General features: G+C 38.8%; 1 protein-coding gene across 1 annotated transcript; it reads left to right on the forward strand.

Moving 5' to 3' along the window:
- xpot (exportin, tRNA (nuclear export receptor for tRNAs)) lies at positions 1–22,211 on the forward strand. Its single transcript, XM_007235052.4, has 25 exons — positions 1–135; positions 2,969–3,125; positions 4,377–4,459; positions 5,038–5,094; positions 5,949–6,018; positions 6,111–6,329; positions 6,418–6,602; positions 8,636–8,804; positions 8,899–9,135; positions 9,223–9,261; positions 9,354–9,416; positions 10,797–10,921; positions 11,051–11,195; positions 11,325–11,444; positions 13,687–13,781; positions 13,895–13,964; positions 14,061–14,299; positions 16,175–16,460; positions 16,876–17,065; positions 17,340–17,456; positions 18,013–18,128; positions 18,224–18,271; positions 18,930–19,001; positions 19,129–19,185; positions 19,305–22,211. The coding sequence occupies exons 2-25, from the start codon at positions 3,036–3,038 to the stop codon at positions 19,329–19,331; spliced, it is 2,919 nt and encodes a 972-aa protein (XP_007235114.1). The 5' UTR covers positions 1–135; positions 2,969–3,035; the 3' UTR covers positions 19,332–22,211.
- Positions 22,212–22,675: the final 464 nt, after the last annotated feature.

Below are 22,675 nucleotides of genomic sequence, written 5' to 3' on the forward strand. Positions count from 1 at the left end.
TCCTGCTGCCGCGACCCACATGAGCAGCGTTTCCGTCCGGCCGCTCCGACACGCCGCTTCTGCCTGAAACGGTGGATCTCTGAGCAGCTCTTGATCCTCTAGAGACCGCGATGGAGCCCTGAGGTTAACAGTAAGGTAAGGAAATCAGGGCTTGTCCACACGTAGTGCTGTTGAAAGGCGATCCTTAGCACGGAGGGCTTTGGGAACTTTGGCGGACAGCTTTTCTGTGAAGGGAACTTGAGGCGAGCTGAAACGGCCACTGCCCTGCCTGCGTGTGTTTGAGCGATGCCTAGATCCACTCTGAACCGGTATCGAGCTCCGCCACCGGGCTGTACCTGCCTGGATCGGGCCGCGGGGTGTGTGGGTGTTGGGGAGGAGCGGATCTGCTGCTGGTCTTGTTGTTGTTGGGGGGTGAGCCGGGGGCCGGCGGACTCTCAGCAGCTGCCACGTTACTGAGAGCCCTAACGCATGTGAGGAGCTAGTCGGTTAGCTAACGCTAGCGGGTTAGCACAGTCAAGCTATAGCTATAGCTACAGCCACCGCTAGCTAGCTTAGCTAAGCTAACTCTTACAGAGTGCAGGCTCCTGTAGCTTCATAGTTAACCACTAAATCTTTAGAAAACTTTCAGCTCGTAGTATTTTTACAATATGTTTCAACTAACTATTATCCATGACTCATTACGTGACGGTTAGTATCGTTAGCTGGCTGTGTTGTGTGTTTCTGTGGCCGGTGTTCTGTCGAGTTGTGCTACCCGTCGATATGTGCTTCCTAAAGGCACTGCGCATGGGCCGACCTACACTTTTAAAAATTATCTTTTTTTCTTTCTCTTTTTTGTGCATTAACCAACATGGACTTACTGCCATTGCGCAAAAAGTAACTGGAAAATAATAATAATAATAATAATAATAATAATAATAATAATAATAATAAATACAAAAATTATTATAAAAAAACTCAAAAGCAACTTGTAATGACCTCTCATTGCCATAACTTTATCATGATTTAAAGTGATTTATTCTATCCAAATATACTAACTACATCTACTGGGAGCGTACCATAATAGGGTGCTTCTATTGTATTTTTACATTTAAATATACACTAGGGGAGCATGGTTTTACTGGGTAGCACCAATCGACAGAACACCGGCAGCAGTTAAGTTCGCTAACGACATAGTAACGTGTGTGTGTAGAGCAGATATTGTAGCCATGTTGCATCATGTCACAAAGCAGTGAAAGCAGCTGGACTGAACCGGACCTGGTGGTGTTGTGTTGATCTCTTTTCACCTGTCAGTAGTCCGCTCTGGACTGGGCTGTTTGTGTTGTGTGGGTGTCCCGCTGTGGCAGGTTTTGTGTTGAGTTATTTGTGCTGATGCGGTGATTTGACTTGGGCCTCTCTCTCAGCTCTTCACTAAAGGCATATGTTAAAACTTTGTTGTTGTTGTAATGCCTTTATGTTTTCTCTTTTAACCACGTTCAGCCAGACCTGAAGGCACGTCAGGCTTTATTAGGCATTCACTCACTCATTTACACATTTAAATTGACAAAAGTATTTTAACATATTTCTACATTTCTAAGAGGTCAGATTCCTATAGTTGAAGTAGAAAAGTCACATATTATACAGCTTTGGAAAAAAATAAGAGACCACTTAAAAATTATGAGTTTCTTTGATTTTACCAAATTGAAAACCTGAAGATGAATGATCCCAAGCCATCAAATCAAGCTATACGATTTGACTTTTTGCAACAGGATTGACAAGCTATCCAAAAGCAGTGTGTAAGACTGGTGGAGAGGAGAACATGTGAAGATTCCTGAAATCTGTGATTAAAAACCTGTGTTATTCCATTAAATATTGATTTCTGAACTCTCAAAACTTTATGAATGTGAACCTATCTTTGCATTGTCATTTTACTCAAACATATACCTGTAAATAGCAAGATCAGATAAACTGGTTCAGAAACTTAAGAGGTCTCTTAATTTTTTCCAGAGCTGTGTAGTGCTCTATGGTGTAGTTAAAGGAGAAAGTGTGGTGTGGTGAAACATGATAACAAGCACAAAGTTTTGTTGAATAGCCCACCTACATTTGCCCCCAGTAATCCCAGAAACAGCACTTTAAGCCAGCGCTCCCAATAGCTCTGCCAATGCAAAGAAATCACAATTTATGCCATTAACAAACCCAAAGTAGCTCTGAGGGTCCTGACATTTAAAACGAGGCACTGAGAACTTTAAAAATGCACAGGTAGTTTATTAAAAAGACTGTTTATACACACAGTACCTTGCGGTAGTTCTCTGGGCTCTGCCATCTTGAAATTAAGTCACTACACAAGTTGACTAATGGGCAGAATCGAATAGGTAGTATAGGGGAACCAACAGCCAAGTTAATTCAGTGGAAATGCATGAGTTCCAGCTGTTGCTGATAATATCTGGTGACTGTCTTCATGAGAATGAAAAGCACCATACAACATGGCATGTGCCTTGTGCATAGGTCGTCAATGGATTTTCGTAACTTAAAATCAAGATGTCGGCAAACGCAGAATATTTTGGTGCCTTGTTTTAAATGTTAGGGCCCTCAAAATTCTACCAATGTAATGTCAAACTGCTTTAAGTTAATGGTGTAAAAATAGCGATTTCTTTTCAGCGGCAATGCTATGCCTATTGAAAGCTTGTTTGGAGCATAGACTAAAAGCACTGTATTTAGAAATGTTGAGGGCAACCTGAGGTGGGCTATTCAACAAAAGTTCGTAATTGTTATGTTTCACTACACCTCATTTTACACCAGCTTTGTCCTTTTTAAAAGCAAAAATATAGATATAATAGATTTGATGGATATGAGTTACATTCTTCATTAAGTTGCTACAAACAAGAAAAATTACCTGTACTTAGTCCACCTATATCACTGTCACTTCAATAATGTTGTGACCTCTTTCTTTTCTATTTTTTGTCTCTCTTTCTCTTTCTCTCTCTCTCGACAGATGTGCGAATCTTACATTTGTGTAGAAGATTGGAGTGATCCTATATTGGAAACAAGCTAACCCACACATGGCCTGCGAGTCGGCTTTACCTGCCATCATGGACGAGCAGGCCCTCATGGGACTGAACCCCAATGCTGATGCATGCTACAGGCAAAGAGTAAGACACCACATACCCCACCCCAGATCAGTTGGACGATACTGATCTTAGGCCAAAGATTACTAGATAGAGAACGCTTTCTTTATCAGTTAAGAAGGGTCTTGAATCTAAAATGCATTCTCAATTTCTTGTTACATGTTGGACTGTGTATCAGAATTCAGTACTAATTCACTGGTACTGTTGGTTCTGGTGAATTGGTAGAGTAGTAGGTCTGTTCCAAACAAAAAGTACAGGTTGGCTGTAATAAATATTGTTAATGTGTCTTTTGTTAATCTGCAAATATGTCCCCTTTTAGAACCTGAATTAAGGTATGACTTTTTATGTATGTAATTGAAAAATACATAAAAATAACTATAATTCAGGGTTCAATATGGAAGTCAGGACATCTGTGTTGGTATTACATCAATAAACAATATTGAGTCTTTTTCAGAACTGGAAGAGCAGCTTGGTATCATATTCTTAGCCATTACCAATACAGTTTTCTGAAAACAATGATCCTGTGTTATTGTTTCATCATAAGTCATAGAAGAGAACTGGTACTCACAGTGTCAAGCACTGGCACAGGATTTAGGACTGTCAGTTCTCTGAATGCTGAGTCACTCGTCAGACGCCCAAGAGTCACCACTTATTTTAGGCCTGTAAACTGAGTCTTGCTCTATTATTTATTGATGCAATAATCAAAAATAATGTGATTATTAATTTGATCTGAACTGAGTTGAGATTGATTTGTGTGTCCGTGATCAGGTCCGAGTTTAGCAGTTCAGTTCTATTTTACAAGCAGTTTAAAATGACCTGGTGAAGCATCACAGAGTTTTGAACAAATTCTTTCAGTGCTGATGTCATCATGTGATTTAGAAGGTACAGATAGTGTAAGGGAACTGGCCGCTGATTGGTGTCAGTCTCAATCACTTAATCTACCTGTATTTGTATCCTGCTGTGATACTGAGAGAATGTTATCAGTTGAGCAGAGTAAGGACAATGACAAAGAGGTGACTCGCCAGTTCCTAGTTCTTGCTGGACCTGTTCTTTATTGACAGTAATCTAAATGGTGATTTTTCCAGCTAAATCGGTCAAGGTTTTGGGCTGGTATAATCAAGTTTCATTTAGGATGTTGGTTATTATAGAATTTAGTCTTTTTGTAAATGTTTGAAAGATATGTTTCTTGATAATTATCTAATGTGAAAACAAGCAGGAGAGTTTGCCTCCTGTTTGGTTGTGGTAATAAAACCCACCTCTTTTTTCTTTTATAAGGCATTGGCATATTTTGAGCAGTTGAAGGAATCTCAAGATGGCTGGGAGGTTTGTGCGGAGGCCTTGGCTAAAGGCATTTACAGGTAAGCCAATGGTGTTTCATGATTTCTCACCTTAAATGTTTAATTTAATAGATGTAAAAGCTATTGACCTCCTAAAAAAGCAGTATCTAATTGGAAGTAAACATTTTGGAAGGTTCTGTAATTCTGTGAGTGACTACACATTTGCCTATTTTTTTGTATTAGTTTAGCGCAACGCAACACGTACAGAAGATATGATACCCTTAAAGTTAGTCTCAGCTTAAATCATTATGCCTCAATTGCACCATTAATACTTGTTAGGCAGGTCATGAATTGTCATTAGATCTTATTAGCTGATTGCAATTCACACGGAGTATGAAGCTCTCCTTGTGGCTGCACTTCAATCAAATCTGCTTTGTCATTCTACCAACAACTTTGACTGCTATGCTGTGCAGAGACAATTAACGAAAAGTCGCATAAACAGTAAATACAAAATTTTATTCATCTGTAACCACAGGTCCATTCATAGTAGCTTTCAGACCAAATATCTTAACAGAAATGTATCCACCATCGCTCTCTGTTGTTCAGGTAGGTGGCATTACTTCATAATTTAACAGTCATGTTTTGTGCTTATCCACCAGTGATGACCATGTGAAGTTCTTCTGCTTTCAAGTTTTGGAGCATCAGATCAAATACAGGTAAAACCATAAAGAAGTTTATCTCCTGTCTTTGTCAGAAATGTGGATGTTTGATCATGACATTTCTCTAGAACTTTAGATAAAATTAATTAACCTGTTCTACCTTTAGACAGAAGCAGGAAGTTCCAACATTGCAGTGTGATTGGCTGAGAGGCTTTCTGTATTGGCCAATTAGGACTGCACAATTTTAGGAAAAATGGACATGAAATATATTGAAAAATGTAAGTTATGGGAATGGCTCCGAGTGTCCAGTGGGCTAAGCGCTCCCACTGTGATCAGGAGATTGCTGGTTCGAATCCTGAGGGAGCACAATTGGTCATGCTCTCTCTGGGTGGGTAGATGGTGCCCTCTCCCCACATCCTTTCAAAGGGTGATGTCGCTCAGCACAAGGTGCCTGTGAGCTGATGTTTCAGAATCCATTGGCTGCGCTTTTCTTTGAGTGCGCTGGCTATTCGGCAATGCTGCATCAGCAAGCAGTTGGAAAAGAGGCAGTGGCTGACTTCACATGTATCGGAGGAGGCATGTGCTAGTCTTCACAATAATAAATAAATAATAATAGTGCTGTCTGGGTGTTTAGGATTTGAGGAAAAGAAATTAAATTTACTTTTGTAGCAAGCAGCAAAAAAAGGTAAAGGTAAAAGAAAGGTAAGGTAAAAAAAAGTTTTTTCTTATGTGAAATTGTACATCCTGCAATGAGACAGTTGCTCACGTCTACATTGCGATGAGTATTCTAAAACAATATATTTTGCAGCCCTAGAGATAATATCTCATAAAGACGCAGAAAAACATTTTTGTCCAGTTACCCAGTACAGTGCAATAACAAACTGTTGTATGTGTGTGTTTCTGTCTGACAGGCACGGGAGCCTCAACGGAGCTCAGCAGCTGCTGATTAGAGAGACTTTGATGAAATGGCTACAGATGCAGGTGGGAATGTCACTAATTTATTTCTCTAAAACCCTTTAAATCTGCTGGATATGTTAGAGTAATGTCGCTGATATATTTCTATTTGTGTGTAGTTGATGAGCACGCAGTCGGAGAAACCCTTCATCAAAAACAAGGCTGCCCAGGTGTTTTCCCTAACTTTCATCATGGAATACCCAACTGTGTGGCCCAAGTTCTTCTTTGATCTGCTCTCACTGGTGGGTCTGAACCCTAACGGTCTTGACATCTACCTGCGCACGCTCATGGCCATCGATGCTGAGGTGGTGGACAGGGATATCTTGCACTCACCTGAGGTATGTTTGTGGCAAAGTTTGTGATGAAGTTTTTGCAGTGGGAAACTGAAACACAGACAAGTTTTATAACATTCGCTTTCATTTTTAGGAGACGCGAAGGAACACAATAATTAAAGACAGCATGCGGGAGGACTGCATCCCAGCATTGGTGGAGTCCTGGTATCAGATTCTGCAGACGTACCAGCAGAGCCACAGTGAGCTGACATGTCAGTGTCTTGAGGTGGTGGGAGCCTACGTCTCTTGGATCGACCTCAACCTCATCGCCAATGACAGGTCAGAGCAGTTGCATTGTGTAAATAAGTTTCAGCTTAATCTCTTATGCTTTTGGGTATTTGTTTGATTTTTACTTAAGTTTCCTTTGCCAAGTCTTAACGACTATTTGCTTAAGTGCATGAAATAAATGTGAACTGTTGGTGTTTGTTTGTTTGTTTGTTTTGAGAACCTTTCAAATTAATGTACTAATTAAAAATGATTCCATATGCTTCCAATTTGCTTCGAAATGCCCTAAAAAATGTAGGAATTCTTTGTAATCCTCTACCAGAAAAAAAGTATTCAACCTCTAAGGTGCAGTCTGTTTTACATGTGTGGACATCCATTTGCTTCTGTACAAAGACTCCTCTGTTGCGCACCATGTTTTTCACTTCTGATTAGACCACACCCTAAATATAGATTTTAAGTGAAAGCTTGAGTTTCTCCTTTCAAGCTAAAATAAGAGCCCCTTGCTTTTTTTTCATGGGCTATGTTATAGGAATAGTGGATTATAATTTATAGAATATATAGAATTCAAAAGATAAGTTACAGGATAATCATGCTTCTCCATCGGGCACATCGATGGACAAGTCTGCGTTTGGTGCTTGCTGTCTGACTTTATTGTGCAAGATCTAAAGTTTGGTGGAGGAGGGATTATGGCGTGAGGTTGTTTTTCCAAATGTTGGGCTTGGCCCCTTGGTTCCATTAAAAGGAAAGAGATTTTGGGCAATTTCATGCCTCCAACTTTGTGGGAAGAGTTTGGGGCTGCCCCCTTCCTGTTCCAGTGGGACTGCACACCAGTGTACAAAGCAAGGTCTATAAAGACATGAATAAGCAAGTTTGGTGTGGAGAGAACCTAAAATTTCAGTGGAAGTCAATGGAGTTTATTTGAGGTATTTTTTGATAACTTCTGTTGGTCCAGTCATTACTCAAATTTGACTGTGTAAGGGACAGTGTTCAAATTAAGCAGTTAATGAAAATGAAAAGGTTTTCATTGGACAGTAGTGATATGCATGCGAAGTCAGAAGAGCGAATACATTTGGCAATATCAGCTGTACCAATATTACACGTTATAGCTCTTTGTCTCATGTATTATTGCGATTATAATACAGTTCCATTACAACTGTTATTTAAATGATGTTGAGTTAAATAGGATGAGACAATACGATCCATTTGGTTATAAACACGCCGAGTTCAAATAGTTCCTTTGCTGCTCTGTTTGTAGCTGCGGTGTTTGGTTTTTAAGCTGCATCGTTGCTAGGTAACCTGTATGCGGCGGAGTAATACAGAAAGAGCTTCGGTTACAGGGCATTACCGGCTGATAACATCACTCATAAAACGCCTCTCAGCCAATCAAATTGCAGGGTCTGAACTAACTGTGATCTAATTGGAAATATATAGTGTAATTATGATATTATATAATGTAAATGATCTACAGTGGAAAAAGGATAGTACCAGCTTTCATGTGGCAACTTCATGTTGTATCTTATGAAATGTACAAATTATGAAGTGAAGAATGTAACTGGTGCAACTAGTGCTTCTATTGGGTTAAAGGAAATTTTCTCTTTTGGTTTCTTTTTAACTTGCTCTCTTCTGAGATTTGAATTTGAAATGACGGGAAATTCGCATGTAATTTTGTATTCTGGCTGTGGAATCTTATTTCTCGTGAAGTCTCTTTGATTTATGAATTGGACAAGGCCCATGTGTGTCATTATTTAAAATTTCAGTATAATATTTAAAAATTGGTATTTATCTAAACATTTTACTGTTGAATGAGGTGCTATAAGGGAGAGTTAACAAGTGGTCCACAGTCTTTTTAGGGATTAATTAATGGATTTCTGAGACACAAATGTGTTTATATATACATTATACAGAGAAGAGAGAAGTGGAATGCTATAATAAGTGTATAAGCTCTATAAAATCATTGTGTATACTTAACTTTATCCAACCTGATAAAGATGATGAAATCACTGATAGCGCTAACACTGACCAGACAGTGTTTGTTCAACTTAGTCACTGATTTTGTGTGTGTGTTCTTTGTGTTTGTCTGGGCGCAGGTTTGTAAATCTGTTGTTGAGCCACATGTCAGTGGAGGAGCTGCGAGAGGAGGCCTGTGACTGTCTGTTTGAGATTGTTAATAAAGGCATGGACCCGGTGGACAAAACCAAACTGGTGGAGTCACTCTGTCAGGTTCTGCAGTCTGCTGGGTTCTTTAATGTGGAGCAGGTATGCGTGATCTCTCAGACACATCATACACAGTCACACACACTGTTTCATATTACAGGTTGGGTGCTTACTAATAATTGTGTCTTTGTGTCAGGAAGAGGATGTTGACTTCCTGGCAAAGTTCTCGCGGCTGGTGAATGGGATGGGCCAGGCTCTGGTGCTAAGCTGGACCAAGCTTAGTAAGACCGGAGATGTGAAGGTCACTACAGAAACGCTGCGAGCGCTGGAGTCTAAGGTTCCCCTGATGCTACAACTGCTGGTCCATGAGGACGATGACATTTCAGCAAACATAGTGGGATTCTGTTATGACTATCTGCATATACTCAAACAGGTATATACTCTTACGTTCACTTGCGCTCGTGTTCTTCCACTCTCACCTTAATAGCTTATAACATGTGTATGTTTTTGTTTTTTGCAGCTTCCTGTCCTTACTGATCAGCAAAAGAGTAATGTGGAGGTAATATATCTGCACTGATTTACCATTTTCAGCAGTAATTATACTTTTATGTGTTCTGTAACATCTTATTTTGTTTTTTGTTTTTTTTGCAGGCAATTATGCTGTCTGTTATGAAAAAACTGACATATGATGATGAGTACAACTTTGAGAATGAGGTAAGGACAGAACTCATCTTCAATAGCATTGGCAGTTATTATTACACCACGTTTCAAATTATTATGCAAATAATATTTTTCCCAGATTTTACTAAACGGTCAATGCAAATGACAGTCAGTGTAATAAAAGTCATCGCCCGTTAGAGTATAAATTGAATTTTTTTGAACAAACTCAAAATACACTGTTTCAAAACATATTATAGGTTGTAAAGAACTGAAAATGGTCATTTGTTGAATTTGCAGCATTAGGCGGTCACATTAACTGAAATCAAAAGCTATTTTAATCAAAAACATCCCAACAGGCCAAGGTACATGTTAACATAGGAACCCTTCTTTGATATCACCTTCACAATTCTTGAATTGAACATTGAACTTGTGAGTTTTTGGAGCGTTTCTGCTTGAATTTCTTTGCATGATGTCAGAATAACCTCTCAGAGCTGCTGTTTTGATGTGAACTGCCTCCCAATATCATAGATATCTTGAGGACAGGGGAAGATGGTGGCCATGGTGGATGATTTTGTTCCTGAAGGCATGTTTTTTTTCTTTTTGTACCATGGAAGAAAGTGGTCAGTCAGAAGCTCTATATCTTTGCTAAGGACATTTTCACACCTTCAGGGACCCTAAAGGGGCTACCCGCTCTCTTCCCATGATTCCAAAACACTACTCGCAGACATCACAGCCTTGTTGGGACACGGTGGCCATCCACCAACCATCCACTACTTCATCCATCTGGACCAACCAGGGTTGCACGACACTCATCAGTAAACAAGACTGTTTGGAAATTAGTGTTCATGTATGTCTGGGACATTTCTGCTTGTGGGCTCTGGTTAGGGGGGCCGAAAAGTAGGTTTATGCACAACAGCAAGCCTTTGAAGGATCCTACTCCTTGAGGTTCGAAGAACTCCAGAGGCACCAGCAGCTTCAAATACCTGTTTGCTGGTTTGTAATGGCATTTTAGCAGCTTCTCTCTTAATCCAATAAACTTGCCTGGCAGAAACTTCTCTTCATTTTGCCTTTATCTGCACGAAACTGTCTGATTTAAACACAAATCTCTTTACAGTACGATGATCACGCTTACGTTTTCTTAAAATATCTAATATTTTCATACCTTGTCCAAGGCATTGCACTATTTGACGCTTTTCGGCAGCAGAGAGATCCTTTTTCTTTCCCATGTTGCTTGAAACCTGTGGCCTGCTTAATAAGGTTCCTGAGACACAATACCATTCATGAGTTTAATTGAGAAACAAAACCACAATTCTGACACTTAAATCGATTTGCATAATTATTTGTAAATACATAATGTTTTTTTTATTTTTTATTAAAAGTTAAGAAGTGGATGTTAATATGGTTAACTTTTTTTTACTATGTGTTCTGCTCCAGGGTGAGGATGAGGCAATGTTTGTGGAGTACAGGAAGCAATTAAAGATGCTGCTGGACCGCCTGGCACAGGTCTCTCCTGAGCTCCTGCTGGAATCTGTGCGCAGAGTCTTTACTACTACCATGCAGTAAGTCCAAACCTGTACTCTCTGGATAAAAAATATTACATAAAACTGAGCTCTTCACCAGAGCTATACTTGAGCTGATAATGCTGCAGATAATTAAATGTGTGTGTGTGTGTGCATATGTGTGTCCAGAAACTGGCAAACGACACGGTTCATGGAGGTGGAAGTGGCAATAAGGCTGTTCTACATGTTGGGAGAGGCACTGCCTGCATCACACGGGGCTCATTTTACTGGTGATGCTACAAAAGCCAGTACTCTTCAGGACATGATGAGGACGGTGAGAGAAATGCAACACCATACTGAGAAATAACATAATATTTTGATTTAGAGTATAAGAAGATATCAAAGGAAATGAAAGAGAATTTAGTTTTAAAATGTGATTGTTTTTGTGTATTTTCCTCTGTAGCTCATCTCCAGTGGCGTAAGCGAGTATCGGCACTCTTCGGTCACACTAGAGTTCTTTGAGACTGTTGTACGCTACGACAAGTTTTTCATTGTGGAACCACAGCACATTCCAATCGTCCTGGTGAGTTTTCAACTCCATGCCATCATCTGCCGACATAACATTTAAAGCTACACTTACGCAGCAGGTAAAAGTCCCCCAGATCTGATCCTTTCATTTGTGTGGCAGTGTGTATACCGTAGGGGTGTGCCATATCACATCGTACGTGATAATATCGCCAACATTTTTAATTATCGTTAACGATATTATACTCTTAAAATATAGTGCCATATCACCCACCCCCACTTATGACATCAGAGTACTACTTTTTTCACACTGTTTTCATTTTCTATTATATATCTACTGAAGGCAGATTATATCTGTCCAGTATCATGTATTTTACTTTAGTCCTTGTTACATGGAGATATTTAGAGTGCATTATAAGTCATTATGACATTTTGGATCATTGATTTCTGTTACAAATCTGATTAAATTCTTGTATTTTTTTGATATCTCAGGTAGGGGTGTGACATAAATCGTATGCAATAATAAAATGAAATTTTCAATTTGTTGCAGTAGTGTATTCTTGAAAAAAAAAATTATATCACCAAGAGTATCGTTATCGCGATAATACCATGAAATATCGTGATATTATTTTAGTGCCAGATTGCCCACCCGTAGTATACCGAAAAACATAAGATCTGTTTTTGAAGTCCCATACATAGATCAGAATTTGTGTAGCTCTCGTGAAGTCGTGAAGGTTTTAAGTCGAGGAGAGGGGCTGTGAGAAAAAGGGAAAATGGATGACAGCACTGAGTGAGATCATCAGTGGCAGAAAAAAAAGACTTTTTAATATTTGGAAAAATGTGTTTGTGCTCAGTGGTGCTGTGGACTAGAGGTCTGCACTCCCGCGGGAGTCCCGCGGGACCCGCGGGACCCGTCAGAATATGTTGCGGCGCGGGACAAAACTGAATTGTTATTGGCGGGAGCGGTAATTTAATCAATACAGGCCATGCGGGAGCGGGACCACATTAACATGTGGTCCCGCTCCCGCAAATTGATAAATAGTTAAGAAAATTATAATAATCACGCTATGATTCCCATGCAAGCAACAAAAAAACACAAGAAAAATCTCTCGGAGGATGGACACACACACACACATTTTCAGCATCTCCAGCAGGCGTGTGCAGAGGAGGGGGGGGGGGAGGGGGGTGTGTAATTTAAAGGACGACATTTACTATACTGGTGCAAAATAATAATAATAATAATAATAATAATAATAACAATAATAATAATAATAATAACAATAACATTGTTATTGTTATTATTATTATTGTTATTATTATTATTATTATTATTATTATTATTATTAATAATAATAATACAAATATTAATTAAACTAATTGAATTAAATTTTATATATTTTTACATTTATTATTTTATATAATATAGATCCACTTCTAATCCACTTCTAGGATTCTTGATGCACCTGATGGCATGTGTTTGGACTGCGAACTGAATTGCTGTTTTAATAAATACATATGTAAATTTGAAGCACTAAATGTAATTAATTCAATTCATATTAGGACTGCGGGACGGGAGCGGCGGGAATGTGTATGTGGCGGGCGGGAGCGGGATTAAAAGAAGTGATTTTTTTGCAGGAGCGGGCGGGAGCGGGACAAAAAGACGCGGGAGCGGGCGGGAGCGGGTTTAAAAAAACAGTCCCGCGCAGACCTCTACTGTGGACTCCCTTCCTAGGGAAGCTGCAGGCAGGTTTATTACGAGATGTTCACAAATGAACCAAATTTATTAAGAAATTCTGACCAACAGGCTAACATACATTAATTTTTATACATTAAATTAACCAACAACAGGGTGAATTAGGGAGGTGGGGTTTCCCGATTTAATTTTGATTACTTAAATTTAAAAACTGACCACGGCCAGGACCTAGCTCTATCTTAACTAACACAATGAGCTTAGTGTGTCTTATTTTATATTTCTGAAACATTTGCAGCCAGAAGTCTCCAGACAACCTTATGCTAATCAGCTTATCCTATTAACACACCGCAAAGGTTTGCTTCATTAAATTCTTCATTAACTCATGACCCATATTATTATGTGCTGTCTAAGGCACCTACAGTTCTCCAACCCATCCTAGGTCAACAGGTTTGTGCTTCTGTCCTTAACTGCCAAACTACAGATGTCCTTTTGGTGGGAAAATATGGGTCACTTTTACCTGCTGTGTGATTATAACCTAAATCTAAATGCAAACTGACTCGTACAGCATTTTATTGGATGACCAAACCTATTTGTTTAACCTATGCAGATGGCATTTCTGGACCATCGTGGTCTGAGGCACAGCAGTCCAAAAGTCAGAAGCAGGGTGGCTTACCTTTTCTCCAGGTTCATCAAAACTTTATAGTAAGTACAAAAATGTATTTCAGATTGATTAATGATTTGATATTTATTGCATTTTATTAATTCAAACCATGTGCTGTGATATCTGATGTTCATTTCTCTGTGTTTTTGGATAGTAAACACATGAATGCCTATATCGAGGACATCCTGACCAGAATACAGGACCTGCTGGAGTTAGCTCCTCCTGTAAGAGACAGAATCCTGACATAAAGAACTCCCAAAAATGTTGTACACATACGCACGTTGTTCTCTTTCACACTCACACTCCTTTTACTTCTTCAGGAAAATGGCTTCCCGGCTCTGTTGAGCAGCGATGACCAGCTGTTTATGTTCGAAACAGCGGGGGTGCTGATTGTGAACGGAGAAAGTCCAGCAGACAGGAAGCAGGCTCTGATGCGCAGTCTTCTTACCCCGCTGATGGAGGCTTTCCGTCTGCTTCTCGCGAAACTGACTCAAGAGGTTGATGAGGAGAGACAGACAGCCCTCGCTGACTGCCTCAGTCATGCTGTGGGGTTTGCCAGGTACGCACACTCAGCACAGACTTCTCCACAAACGTTTAAACTTCATTGACAACATGCCGTTAGGTCCATCGCTTGTAACAAATGACGTTTAAAACAGTTTTATGCCAGTGATGTACTAATAAACAATTATAATAAAGCAAATGCACTCTTTTTAAGTAGAAATGCTCTTTGTAGTGCTAGCATTCATGTTAATATTCATGTTCATGTTCAATATTCATCTCGGAAAATTGGGCTAAATGGTTGTGCTTTAAATGGGATCGTAGGTTCGTTGTATTGGCAGCTTTTGTTGACACTATTTTAAAACATAGTCAAGTTTACCTTGATTGGTTCCACTAGCTAATTTGGCTTAAAGCCAAAATACTCCCACACTGGAGCCATCTGGGTTGGACCACTCTAAATGTTCTAAACGTTTTCTAAAGCTGTTTAGTTTTAAAAAGTCCTATTAGCCTCAAATATATGTTCACAAGCTATCACATCTCAACACACTCAGTCTGTGCTGTATGTGTGCCTGTGTTTGGAGGCGCCGTCATTACTGCATAAGCTCTGGGTGCACTACACTGATTTCTTAACCAATAGATGTTGCTGTCTGACAGATTCGCCGAGAGCCGGTGAGAGAGCAGCACAGTGAGACTCGCTGAAATCTAGCTGCGGTTCATTCTTTTGAAATCAAACGTACATAGAAACCCAATGGCTATTATCAAAGTCTGCACAAAAGATCATGGTTGAAAAAAAATAAATTATTGCGCAATAAATCGATAACGCAGCTATCGTGACAGGAATATGTTCAGAGGCTTTCCTTGCAAAGAAAAACGCATTTATTGTAGGTGAGCTCCATGGTACAGTTAAAAAGTTCCACGTGACAGTGTGTGAGCTCCGCGGTACAGTTAAAAAGCTACGCGCAACAGTAGGTGAGTAGGTTAACTATACATAGTTAAATTACAAGAAATTTAGGAGTAAAAAACACAAACCATAGGCTTAATATGACTGGTTGTGGTTTTGCACTTATTGTTTGTATTCTATAAGACCTAGAAAAGTTTTATTTTTATTTTATTTTATTCTTATTTCTATTTCTTATAGAATCAATGTGTGAGAAATACCAGTCTGTTAGTGTGCGTTATATGATTTTGTCAAATAAAACTAGTTTTCAAACCATTTTTCATTTTTGACGTTTTCTTTAAAATTTTATTTTTTAATCTCGTCTCGTTCTCGTGAACCCAGTATCGTGTTTCGCCTCGTCTCATGATATTAGTGTCTCGTCACACCCCTATTAAAAACATTTAAACATCTTCAACTACAGTGGCATCTGTCAAGAGGTAGAATTTCTAGAACAAGTTGATGTATTACAAGCAGGAAAAACAAAAAAAAAAACGTAAGGATCTGATCTTCTTTGAAAAAAGCCACATTGTAGATGACTGGGTCAGAAAATCTTCAGGTCTCGTGAAGTGTTCCTTGTATCCAGTGGTAAATACCTACCAAGCATTTTTCAAAAAAAAAAAGATCAGTGAATCTGTCAGGCTCTTGCGCTGCTAAGGCTTGTAGAAGGGATTCATAAAGGACATACCACACAACTCTTAACGTCTTTGTGCCACATAACGGAGAACGCCTTTAGTGGCCTTTGTGGGGTCCATGCCTTGATTTGTCAGACCTGTTGTGGCAGCACAAGTGGGATCTACTTAATATTAGGCAGTTGATACTAATGATATGGCTGATTGGGGTATGCTTTTAATTAAAACTCATGTTTTACACTAAAGCCTAGTCATTGTTTCAGATCCACTGTGATGAATTGTATGACCATTACCTTACAAATCTGTTGATACTAAATATGAATACTATTGTATTTATTCTTCCTCCTCATGTGTGTCTCTTTCCTGACAGTCGCACCAGTAAGGCGTTTAGTAACAAGCAGACTGTGAAGCTATGTGGCTGCTCTGAGGTGTACCTGGACTGCCTGCAGACGTTTCTTCCTGCACTGAGCTGCCCGGTCCAGCGGTGCACTCTGCGCAGTGCTGTGCGCTCATTTCTCCACCGCATGATCATCTGCCTAGAAGAGGAGGTACTGCCCTTCATCCCAGCAGCGTCCGAGCACATGCTGAAGGATTGTGAGCCCAAAGACCTTCAGGAATTCATCCCTCTCATCAGCCAGATCACAGCCAAGTTTAAGGTGTGCTGGGAGATGGATACATTTTATTACAGATGAAGAATAAAATCATCTTAGTTTCACCCTGTTCTTCAATGTTCAGGAGCCCACAGTTACATTGTCGCGGTTTTGGTTTGTTGGTGTGTTGTGTTGGTATGAGTGGATCAGACATAACCAGTGTCGCATGTCTGTGTCACTGCAGTGATTAAAATGACCCAAATAATACATGCTCTGTGGTGTTCCCGTGGGGTCTTGATCATTGAAGAACAGGGTGAAAGGAAGATAATAATGTATGCAGAGAAACTGAAAATTGGAGAAGTACAAAGTTTACTAAACACTCTGTGAAGCTGTTATGCTTAAACAGTGTATTTTGGGGAAAAGGGACTGAATTATGGACCATCTTGTGTTCTCCTTTAACACACTGTTTTTGTACCTGCAGAACCAGGTGTCTCCCTTCCTGCAGCAAGTATTCATGCCATTGGTGCTGGCAATCTTTGAGGTGTTGTCACGGCCTGCAGAGGACAATGACCAAACTGCAGCACTTGAGAAACAGATGCTCAGAAGGAGCTACTTCAGCTTTGTCCAGACCATGGCCAGTAGTGGCATGAATGAAGTCATGGCCAACCAAGGTGAGAATCATGGTCAAGCATGAGCAGACCTGCCAACATGCCAACATGCATTTTTATTTAACAGGCACACATTTTTTCCTCCTAGTAAGCTTGTATGGTTCCATGGTCTAAAGTACACATTGTTTGATCTTGCATTTCGCTTGTCGTCCCATGTTTGTCTGTATTTGCTAATTCAACAAGCTTTCTATGAAGCCATGCATCATTTTCCTTTAAATAGACAAAACTCACTCACAGCTTTTAATTTTTTCAATTATTTTAACTGTATTTTTGACAGGTGCTGAAAATATTGAGCGTGTGCTGTTCACAATCATCCAGGGAGCCGTGGACTTTCCTGATCCTGTCGCCCAGAAGACCTGTTTCATCATCCTCTCTAAACTAGTGGAGCTATGGGGTACTGAAAACATTTTTATCTGAGCATCCCAAGTCAGTCTTAAACTAGTCTAAGACTGAAGAGTAAAACTATTTACATACTGTAGATTCATTTTATGAATTTTATTGGTTTTATCTCGGACACAAACCACATGACGACACCTGGTTATCTGCTTAAAGATGCATGCTTCAGATTGTTGTTTCAGAAGTCACAATCTATGCCATAATGCAGAAGTTCTCAAGATTGGGGCCACAGGAAAATATTATTTTGTTGTATATTTTCTGTATATACATTTTATTTATGTCTATTTATTATTAATATACGATTCGGCTGTGTCATAAATAGTGATAGTGTTGCCGGATAACACGAACTGAAGGCTCTGTAACTTTTCTTTGAGAGTTTTTTTTTTTTTTTTTTTTCCTTTCCCTCCCCCACAGTTAGCCCAGTTTGGGTCATGGGTTTGGTGTCTGCAGGGGCACTTAGCATCCACACAGCCGGCCTCCAAGTTCTAGATGATTTATAGAAATTTAGTAATCTTGACAAGTGTATAATGCTATCTTTTCATTCATTTTTTCAGGTGGTAAAGATGGTTTAGTTGGGTTTCCAGACTTCATCTACAAGCACATTGTCCCAGCATGCTTTGTGGCTCCTCTCAAACCAACGTTTGACCTATCAGATGCCCAGACTATCCTGGTAAGTCCCTGTTGGATCTCATAAAAACTGACCAAACAGAAATCACAGTTCTGTGCCGATTTGTGTGAATGACATTACAAACTCTTGTATTTCAGACGCTGTCTGAGTGTACACTTACTCTGAAAATGATTCATCTCAAGAGGGTGAGTCATACTTGTCTGTTTTGTTTTGGGTTGCTTAGAAGCTAGTAGTGCAAAGTGTTCTAGGTGTAAAGGTGTGTAAAGGTCATACTTCTGAAATTTAACACAAAAGTACCCATGGTGACGCATGTTTCACAGACCCTTTATTCTCTGCTTTACTTTACTTAAAATAATGAAGTCCCTAAGTGACGTACCTGAACATCCTAAGGAAATCACAGGACAGTATGTGAATGTGGGCTTGTTCATCTGACCTTACTTACAGAATGTATGTTTGCTAGTACCATTTTTTTCTATTTTTTTAACAATGGAAATGTTTTAGTGAAATGTTTTAGGTTCCACTTAACTAGTTCTGGTACAATTTTTAGAACAAACTCTTATAATATAAGTTATGAAATTGTTATTGTGGCATGTGTGTTGCATCAGGATTATGCTTAAAATATTTTGTGCCCACAATGATGAAACATAAATGAGCTGCTTATTCAATTCATCTGATTTTAAATTTAAATTCGGTATCAATATTCAGAAATGGGTCTGGGCTCTTATAGGTTAGTTGCAATAATTGAGTAAAATAGTAACATATATTGTTTTTTACTTCAGCTTTTTATTTTATGTGCTACTTATCTAAAACAATAATCAAGTATGCATTTCTCTATATTTTCAGGGTCCAGAGTTTATTCAGTTCTTGCAGCAGGAGTACTTGCCCTCTCTGCAGATCTCTCCTGAGATTGCACAGGTACTTAAACAAGATCCTCCAAAACCCTCATTTGTCTCATCTTTGCTTTAGATCAAAAGAATGCTGATTATTATCTATTATGTTACCCTGTTCTTCATGTGGAATTGTACTGATGTTTTCTTTTCAGGAACTCTGTCAAGTGCTTCAGCAGCCAGACACCAAGGTTCTGAAAAACTGCATGAAGGTATTACCCCATCTACTTCACCAAATAATTTCTTTTTGTCCCTTTAGCCTCTTTTTATATATAGATTTTACATTGGTCCATGTTAACCTTTGGCCTATGTTTCTCTTGTCTATCCACAGGTATTTTTTCAGCAAGCCAAACTGTAAAAACTGGAAGTACGCGGGGTTCAGAAACTCCCGTCCAAGAGGACAGCAGTTGTCGGTGCCACATACAGTTCAACTCAAAGACAGAGCTTAGCATAGGCTGCTTTTGCACTTAAAGAGAGAAGCTTAACCACGCCCATTCCTGGTGTAAGGGAAATGGTGCCGAAACAGGATTCTCACAAGGATGAGCTATCGCAACGGTGACCACAGCCCTCCAGTGACCTAGGCCCAATCAGTCGTGCTCTTCATGTGGATTTGACCTCCAGCCATGGGGAAGGATGTGTGATTGGCCAGCGTGATGAGGTGGAAAGCTAATGGGAGTTTGTGGGAGGGGCTTTGATTTGGAGAGAAAAGTCTGTCCTAAGTTTACCCTTTCCCACCTAAACGAGGGGGAAAAAAAGCATTTGGCGCTTGAAAATATGGAATGATCTGAGTAATATTTTGTATTTGTGAGAGAGTTCTTGGTTAAAAATCTGTAGAGTTTTTAAAAAAGAAACTGTAGAGCATTTGAAGATATTTGGTGGTGATAATTTTTGTTTGAGTGGTTGAAACGAGGTTTCACTGATAAATTGGAACAAAAGAAGGGCTGGTTTGACACAATTTTATTTAATGATAGAATTGATTTTTCCTTTTATGTTACAGGATGAAAGCGTTTAGTTTTTATTTTGATGTTTTTGGGAGAAATATGAAAGTGCTCTTGATCCTGGCCTTCTGGGTCTGAAACATTCTTTTGTCCCTTGCATCATCTTCATTGTCAGATGTGAACAGTTAAATGATCAGAATCTGCTTCTCTTTCTGATTTGTAAAATAAATATTTTTTGTTTTGTTTATGGCATGTTAAATGCATTGTTAACCCACCTAAGCTGTACAGTCCCTCACCATCCTGTCTTAATGCAGCTAGACCTCTTTCCTTAACATCGAAACACTAAACAACGCATAGTGAAGCTGACATTAGCTGTATGGAAATCATGGTATGCAGATATGTATTTTAACATCCAATGTTAAAGGAGCTCAACCCTATCAATTATGCAATGTTTGTGTTTTTTTTTTTTTTAAGTAATGGTTAAAACATGACTTTCGGTCTGAGGGCTTGACACTCTATGGTTACAGTTCTTTAGGTGAAATCTAAGGTGCTAGAACTAAGGGTGACATTAATGTGTTGGCTAGGCAGGCAGTTTAATGCTATAGATGAACAGGTTAACAAAGGAAAACTCTTGTCATTTTCCACTTTAGTAATATGAATGAAGCTATAAAGCTGCATATTAAAACTGCCCAATGGTGAAAACAGAGGCTCAGTGCAGTAGGGCTATATTAAATCAAAGATGGTTTAAAACTGTAATGGTACCGCTTAAAAAAGGCTCCTTTATAAAGGGTTTATAAATGGGTTATAAAAGGAGATTATTAATAGTTATAGATTAGGTTGTAAATACTCTAAAAACATAAATAAGCAACACCTACATAGAAATTACAACAGGAAAAAAATGTTTTAACATATCTTATAAAATAATATAGAAGGTCAGTTTAGTCGTTTAATGTTATTATAGTTAAATGAACAATGTTATTAACAGAAATGTTAATATTAAACTGATGGAAAAGACAAAGTAAGATAAGAATCTAGTAAGATATGATGTTTAGCAGTATACATTATTGTGGAATCGCTATTTGTTACATGACAGGCCACTGTTGCCCTTCATATTTAAGTGTTGTAACTGCTTGTTTATGGTTTAAAACCTAATTAATTACCATCAATAAACTCCTTTGTAAACTATGCATAAACTCTTTATGAAAGAGCCTTATTTTAAAGTGGTATCACTGTAACAATAAAGATGAATCAAAGTTTATTTTAGCAGATGGTCAGTTTACTCTGTTTGCAAACGAATACGGTTTGTACAAAGATTAGGTTTGATGCATACCAATTGATTTAAAAACATGCAGTTTGCTGAAATGCTTCAGGTATTCAGAAGTTCAAGGTCAGCCTGATTTTTCTCAAAAAAAAGTACTGTCCAAAATAAGTTTAGTGTTCCAGGACTGTGTTTTTTGTTTCATAAGGGAAATTGGAAAAGGTCAGGTCAAAAACAGTAAAACATAAATTGGAGGGTGGTAGAGGTGACAATCCCAAGGTTTTGATTTGTTCGGATGCTCTAATATAAATATGGTCTGCAGCTCTTAAGCTCGGTTGACAGTTACAATAAATGAGTCTGTTCATTAAATGCATTAAATATGTTAACGGTGATTTTATGCTGTTTATGAAAGCCACATGCAATTCTCAACAACTCATGTATAATACAAATATGTGTTTTCTTTCACAAATATCTGAAAATTATGAAATGAACTGCTTTTAAAACATTATTCTGTGAAGGACTGCTATTGGTCTCAGTCTAGTTCATTCTAACCATGTGCCACAACATGCTGTACTTAAAATCGCCTTTGTCTCAAAAGACAGCAGAATTCTCAAATGTGTGTGAACAATGCCTAGTGTTCTTGCTTAGTTCTGCTAAATCTTCAACACACCTACCTACCTGTTCAGTATCTTTTGAATACTTGTATTCATATCAGTTGTTTTGCAGTATGGTGTGAAATGAGCTGCATCTCCTTTAGCCCGGGCTGTCTGTTGATATTTACCATAACAGCTCCTTTTGTCCAATTTAAACAGCACTTCAGATAGAACACAGCTGAACAACCATTCAGCCTGCGTTCAGAATGACACTGGCAGCATAGCCCTCAGCTGCAGATCAGGACCTCAGAGTACTCTACACCAAATACGACAGAAGGCAATTTCATTATATTTTGAATGGAGAGATCCTTGTTGGAAAGTTATTTTTGATATTCCCTCACACCCCTGTCAGTCTTTTGTCACTACCAATAAAGTGTATCTAATGTAAACTCTTTGTTTAATGGCTTCTTATTTGTACCTCTAAGACCCTATTCACACCTAATATTGATGTATATCCTGAGTGATCTGACCATAAGGAGCTAGCATGAAGTAAAGGTGGGAACTGGGTACAATAAAGCTACATTCACATTACAAGCCACATGCAAGATTTTTAACATTTAAAATTGATGTTTCGTTTGATAATGTATATAATTAATATAATACTCCTTCATTCCAACAACTGATTCCTGACATATTAAACATTCACACTTCCCTCTGAAGTGTTATTTTCCCAATGTGTTTCCCATCTTCTCCCAAAAGCTCAGGAACATTAATGTTGGCATAAAGGAAGGAAAAGAGATGAGGAGCGTTAGATTGGGTTTATGTCATAGCGACACCTAGTGTTCAAATGTTGAATCTCACATTATGAAAACCTGCTTAATAGCGGCCAACTTTCATTTTATATCTAAAGCGC

Source organism: Astyanax mexicanus, chromosome 2 (genome assembly GCF_023375975.1).
Source record: "Astyanax mexicanus isolate ESR-SI-001 chromosome 2, AstMex3_surface, whole genome shotgun sequence".
NCBI lineage: Eukaryota > Metazoa > Chordata > Actinopteri > Characiformes > Acestrorhamphidae > Astyanax > Astyanax mexicanus.

What these genes read in the sequence shown, in the direction of transcription:
- xpot (XM_007235052.4), top strand. Translation starts at nt 3,036, where the DNA reads ATGGCCTGCGAGTCGGCTTTACCTGCCATCATGGACGAGCAGGCCCTC. An exon ending in AGATCACAGCCAAGTTTAAG is followed by an intron (nt 16,461 to 16,875) that starts GTGTGCTGGGAG and finishes TTGTACCTGCAG; the next exon opens with AACCAGGTGTCTCCCTTCCT. An exon ending in TGAAGTCATGGCCAACCAAG is followed by an intron (nt 17,066 to 17,339) that starts GTGAGAATCATG and finishes TATTTTTGACAG; the next exon opens with GTGCTGAAAATATTGAGCGT.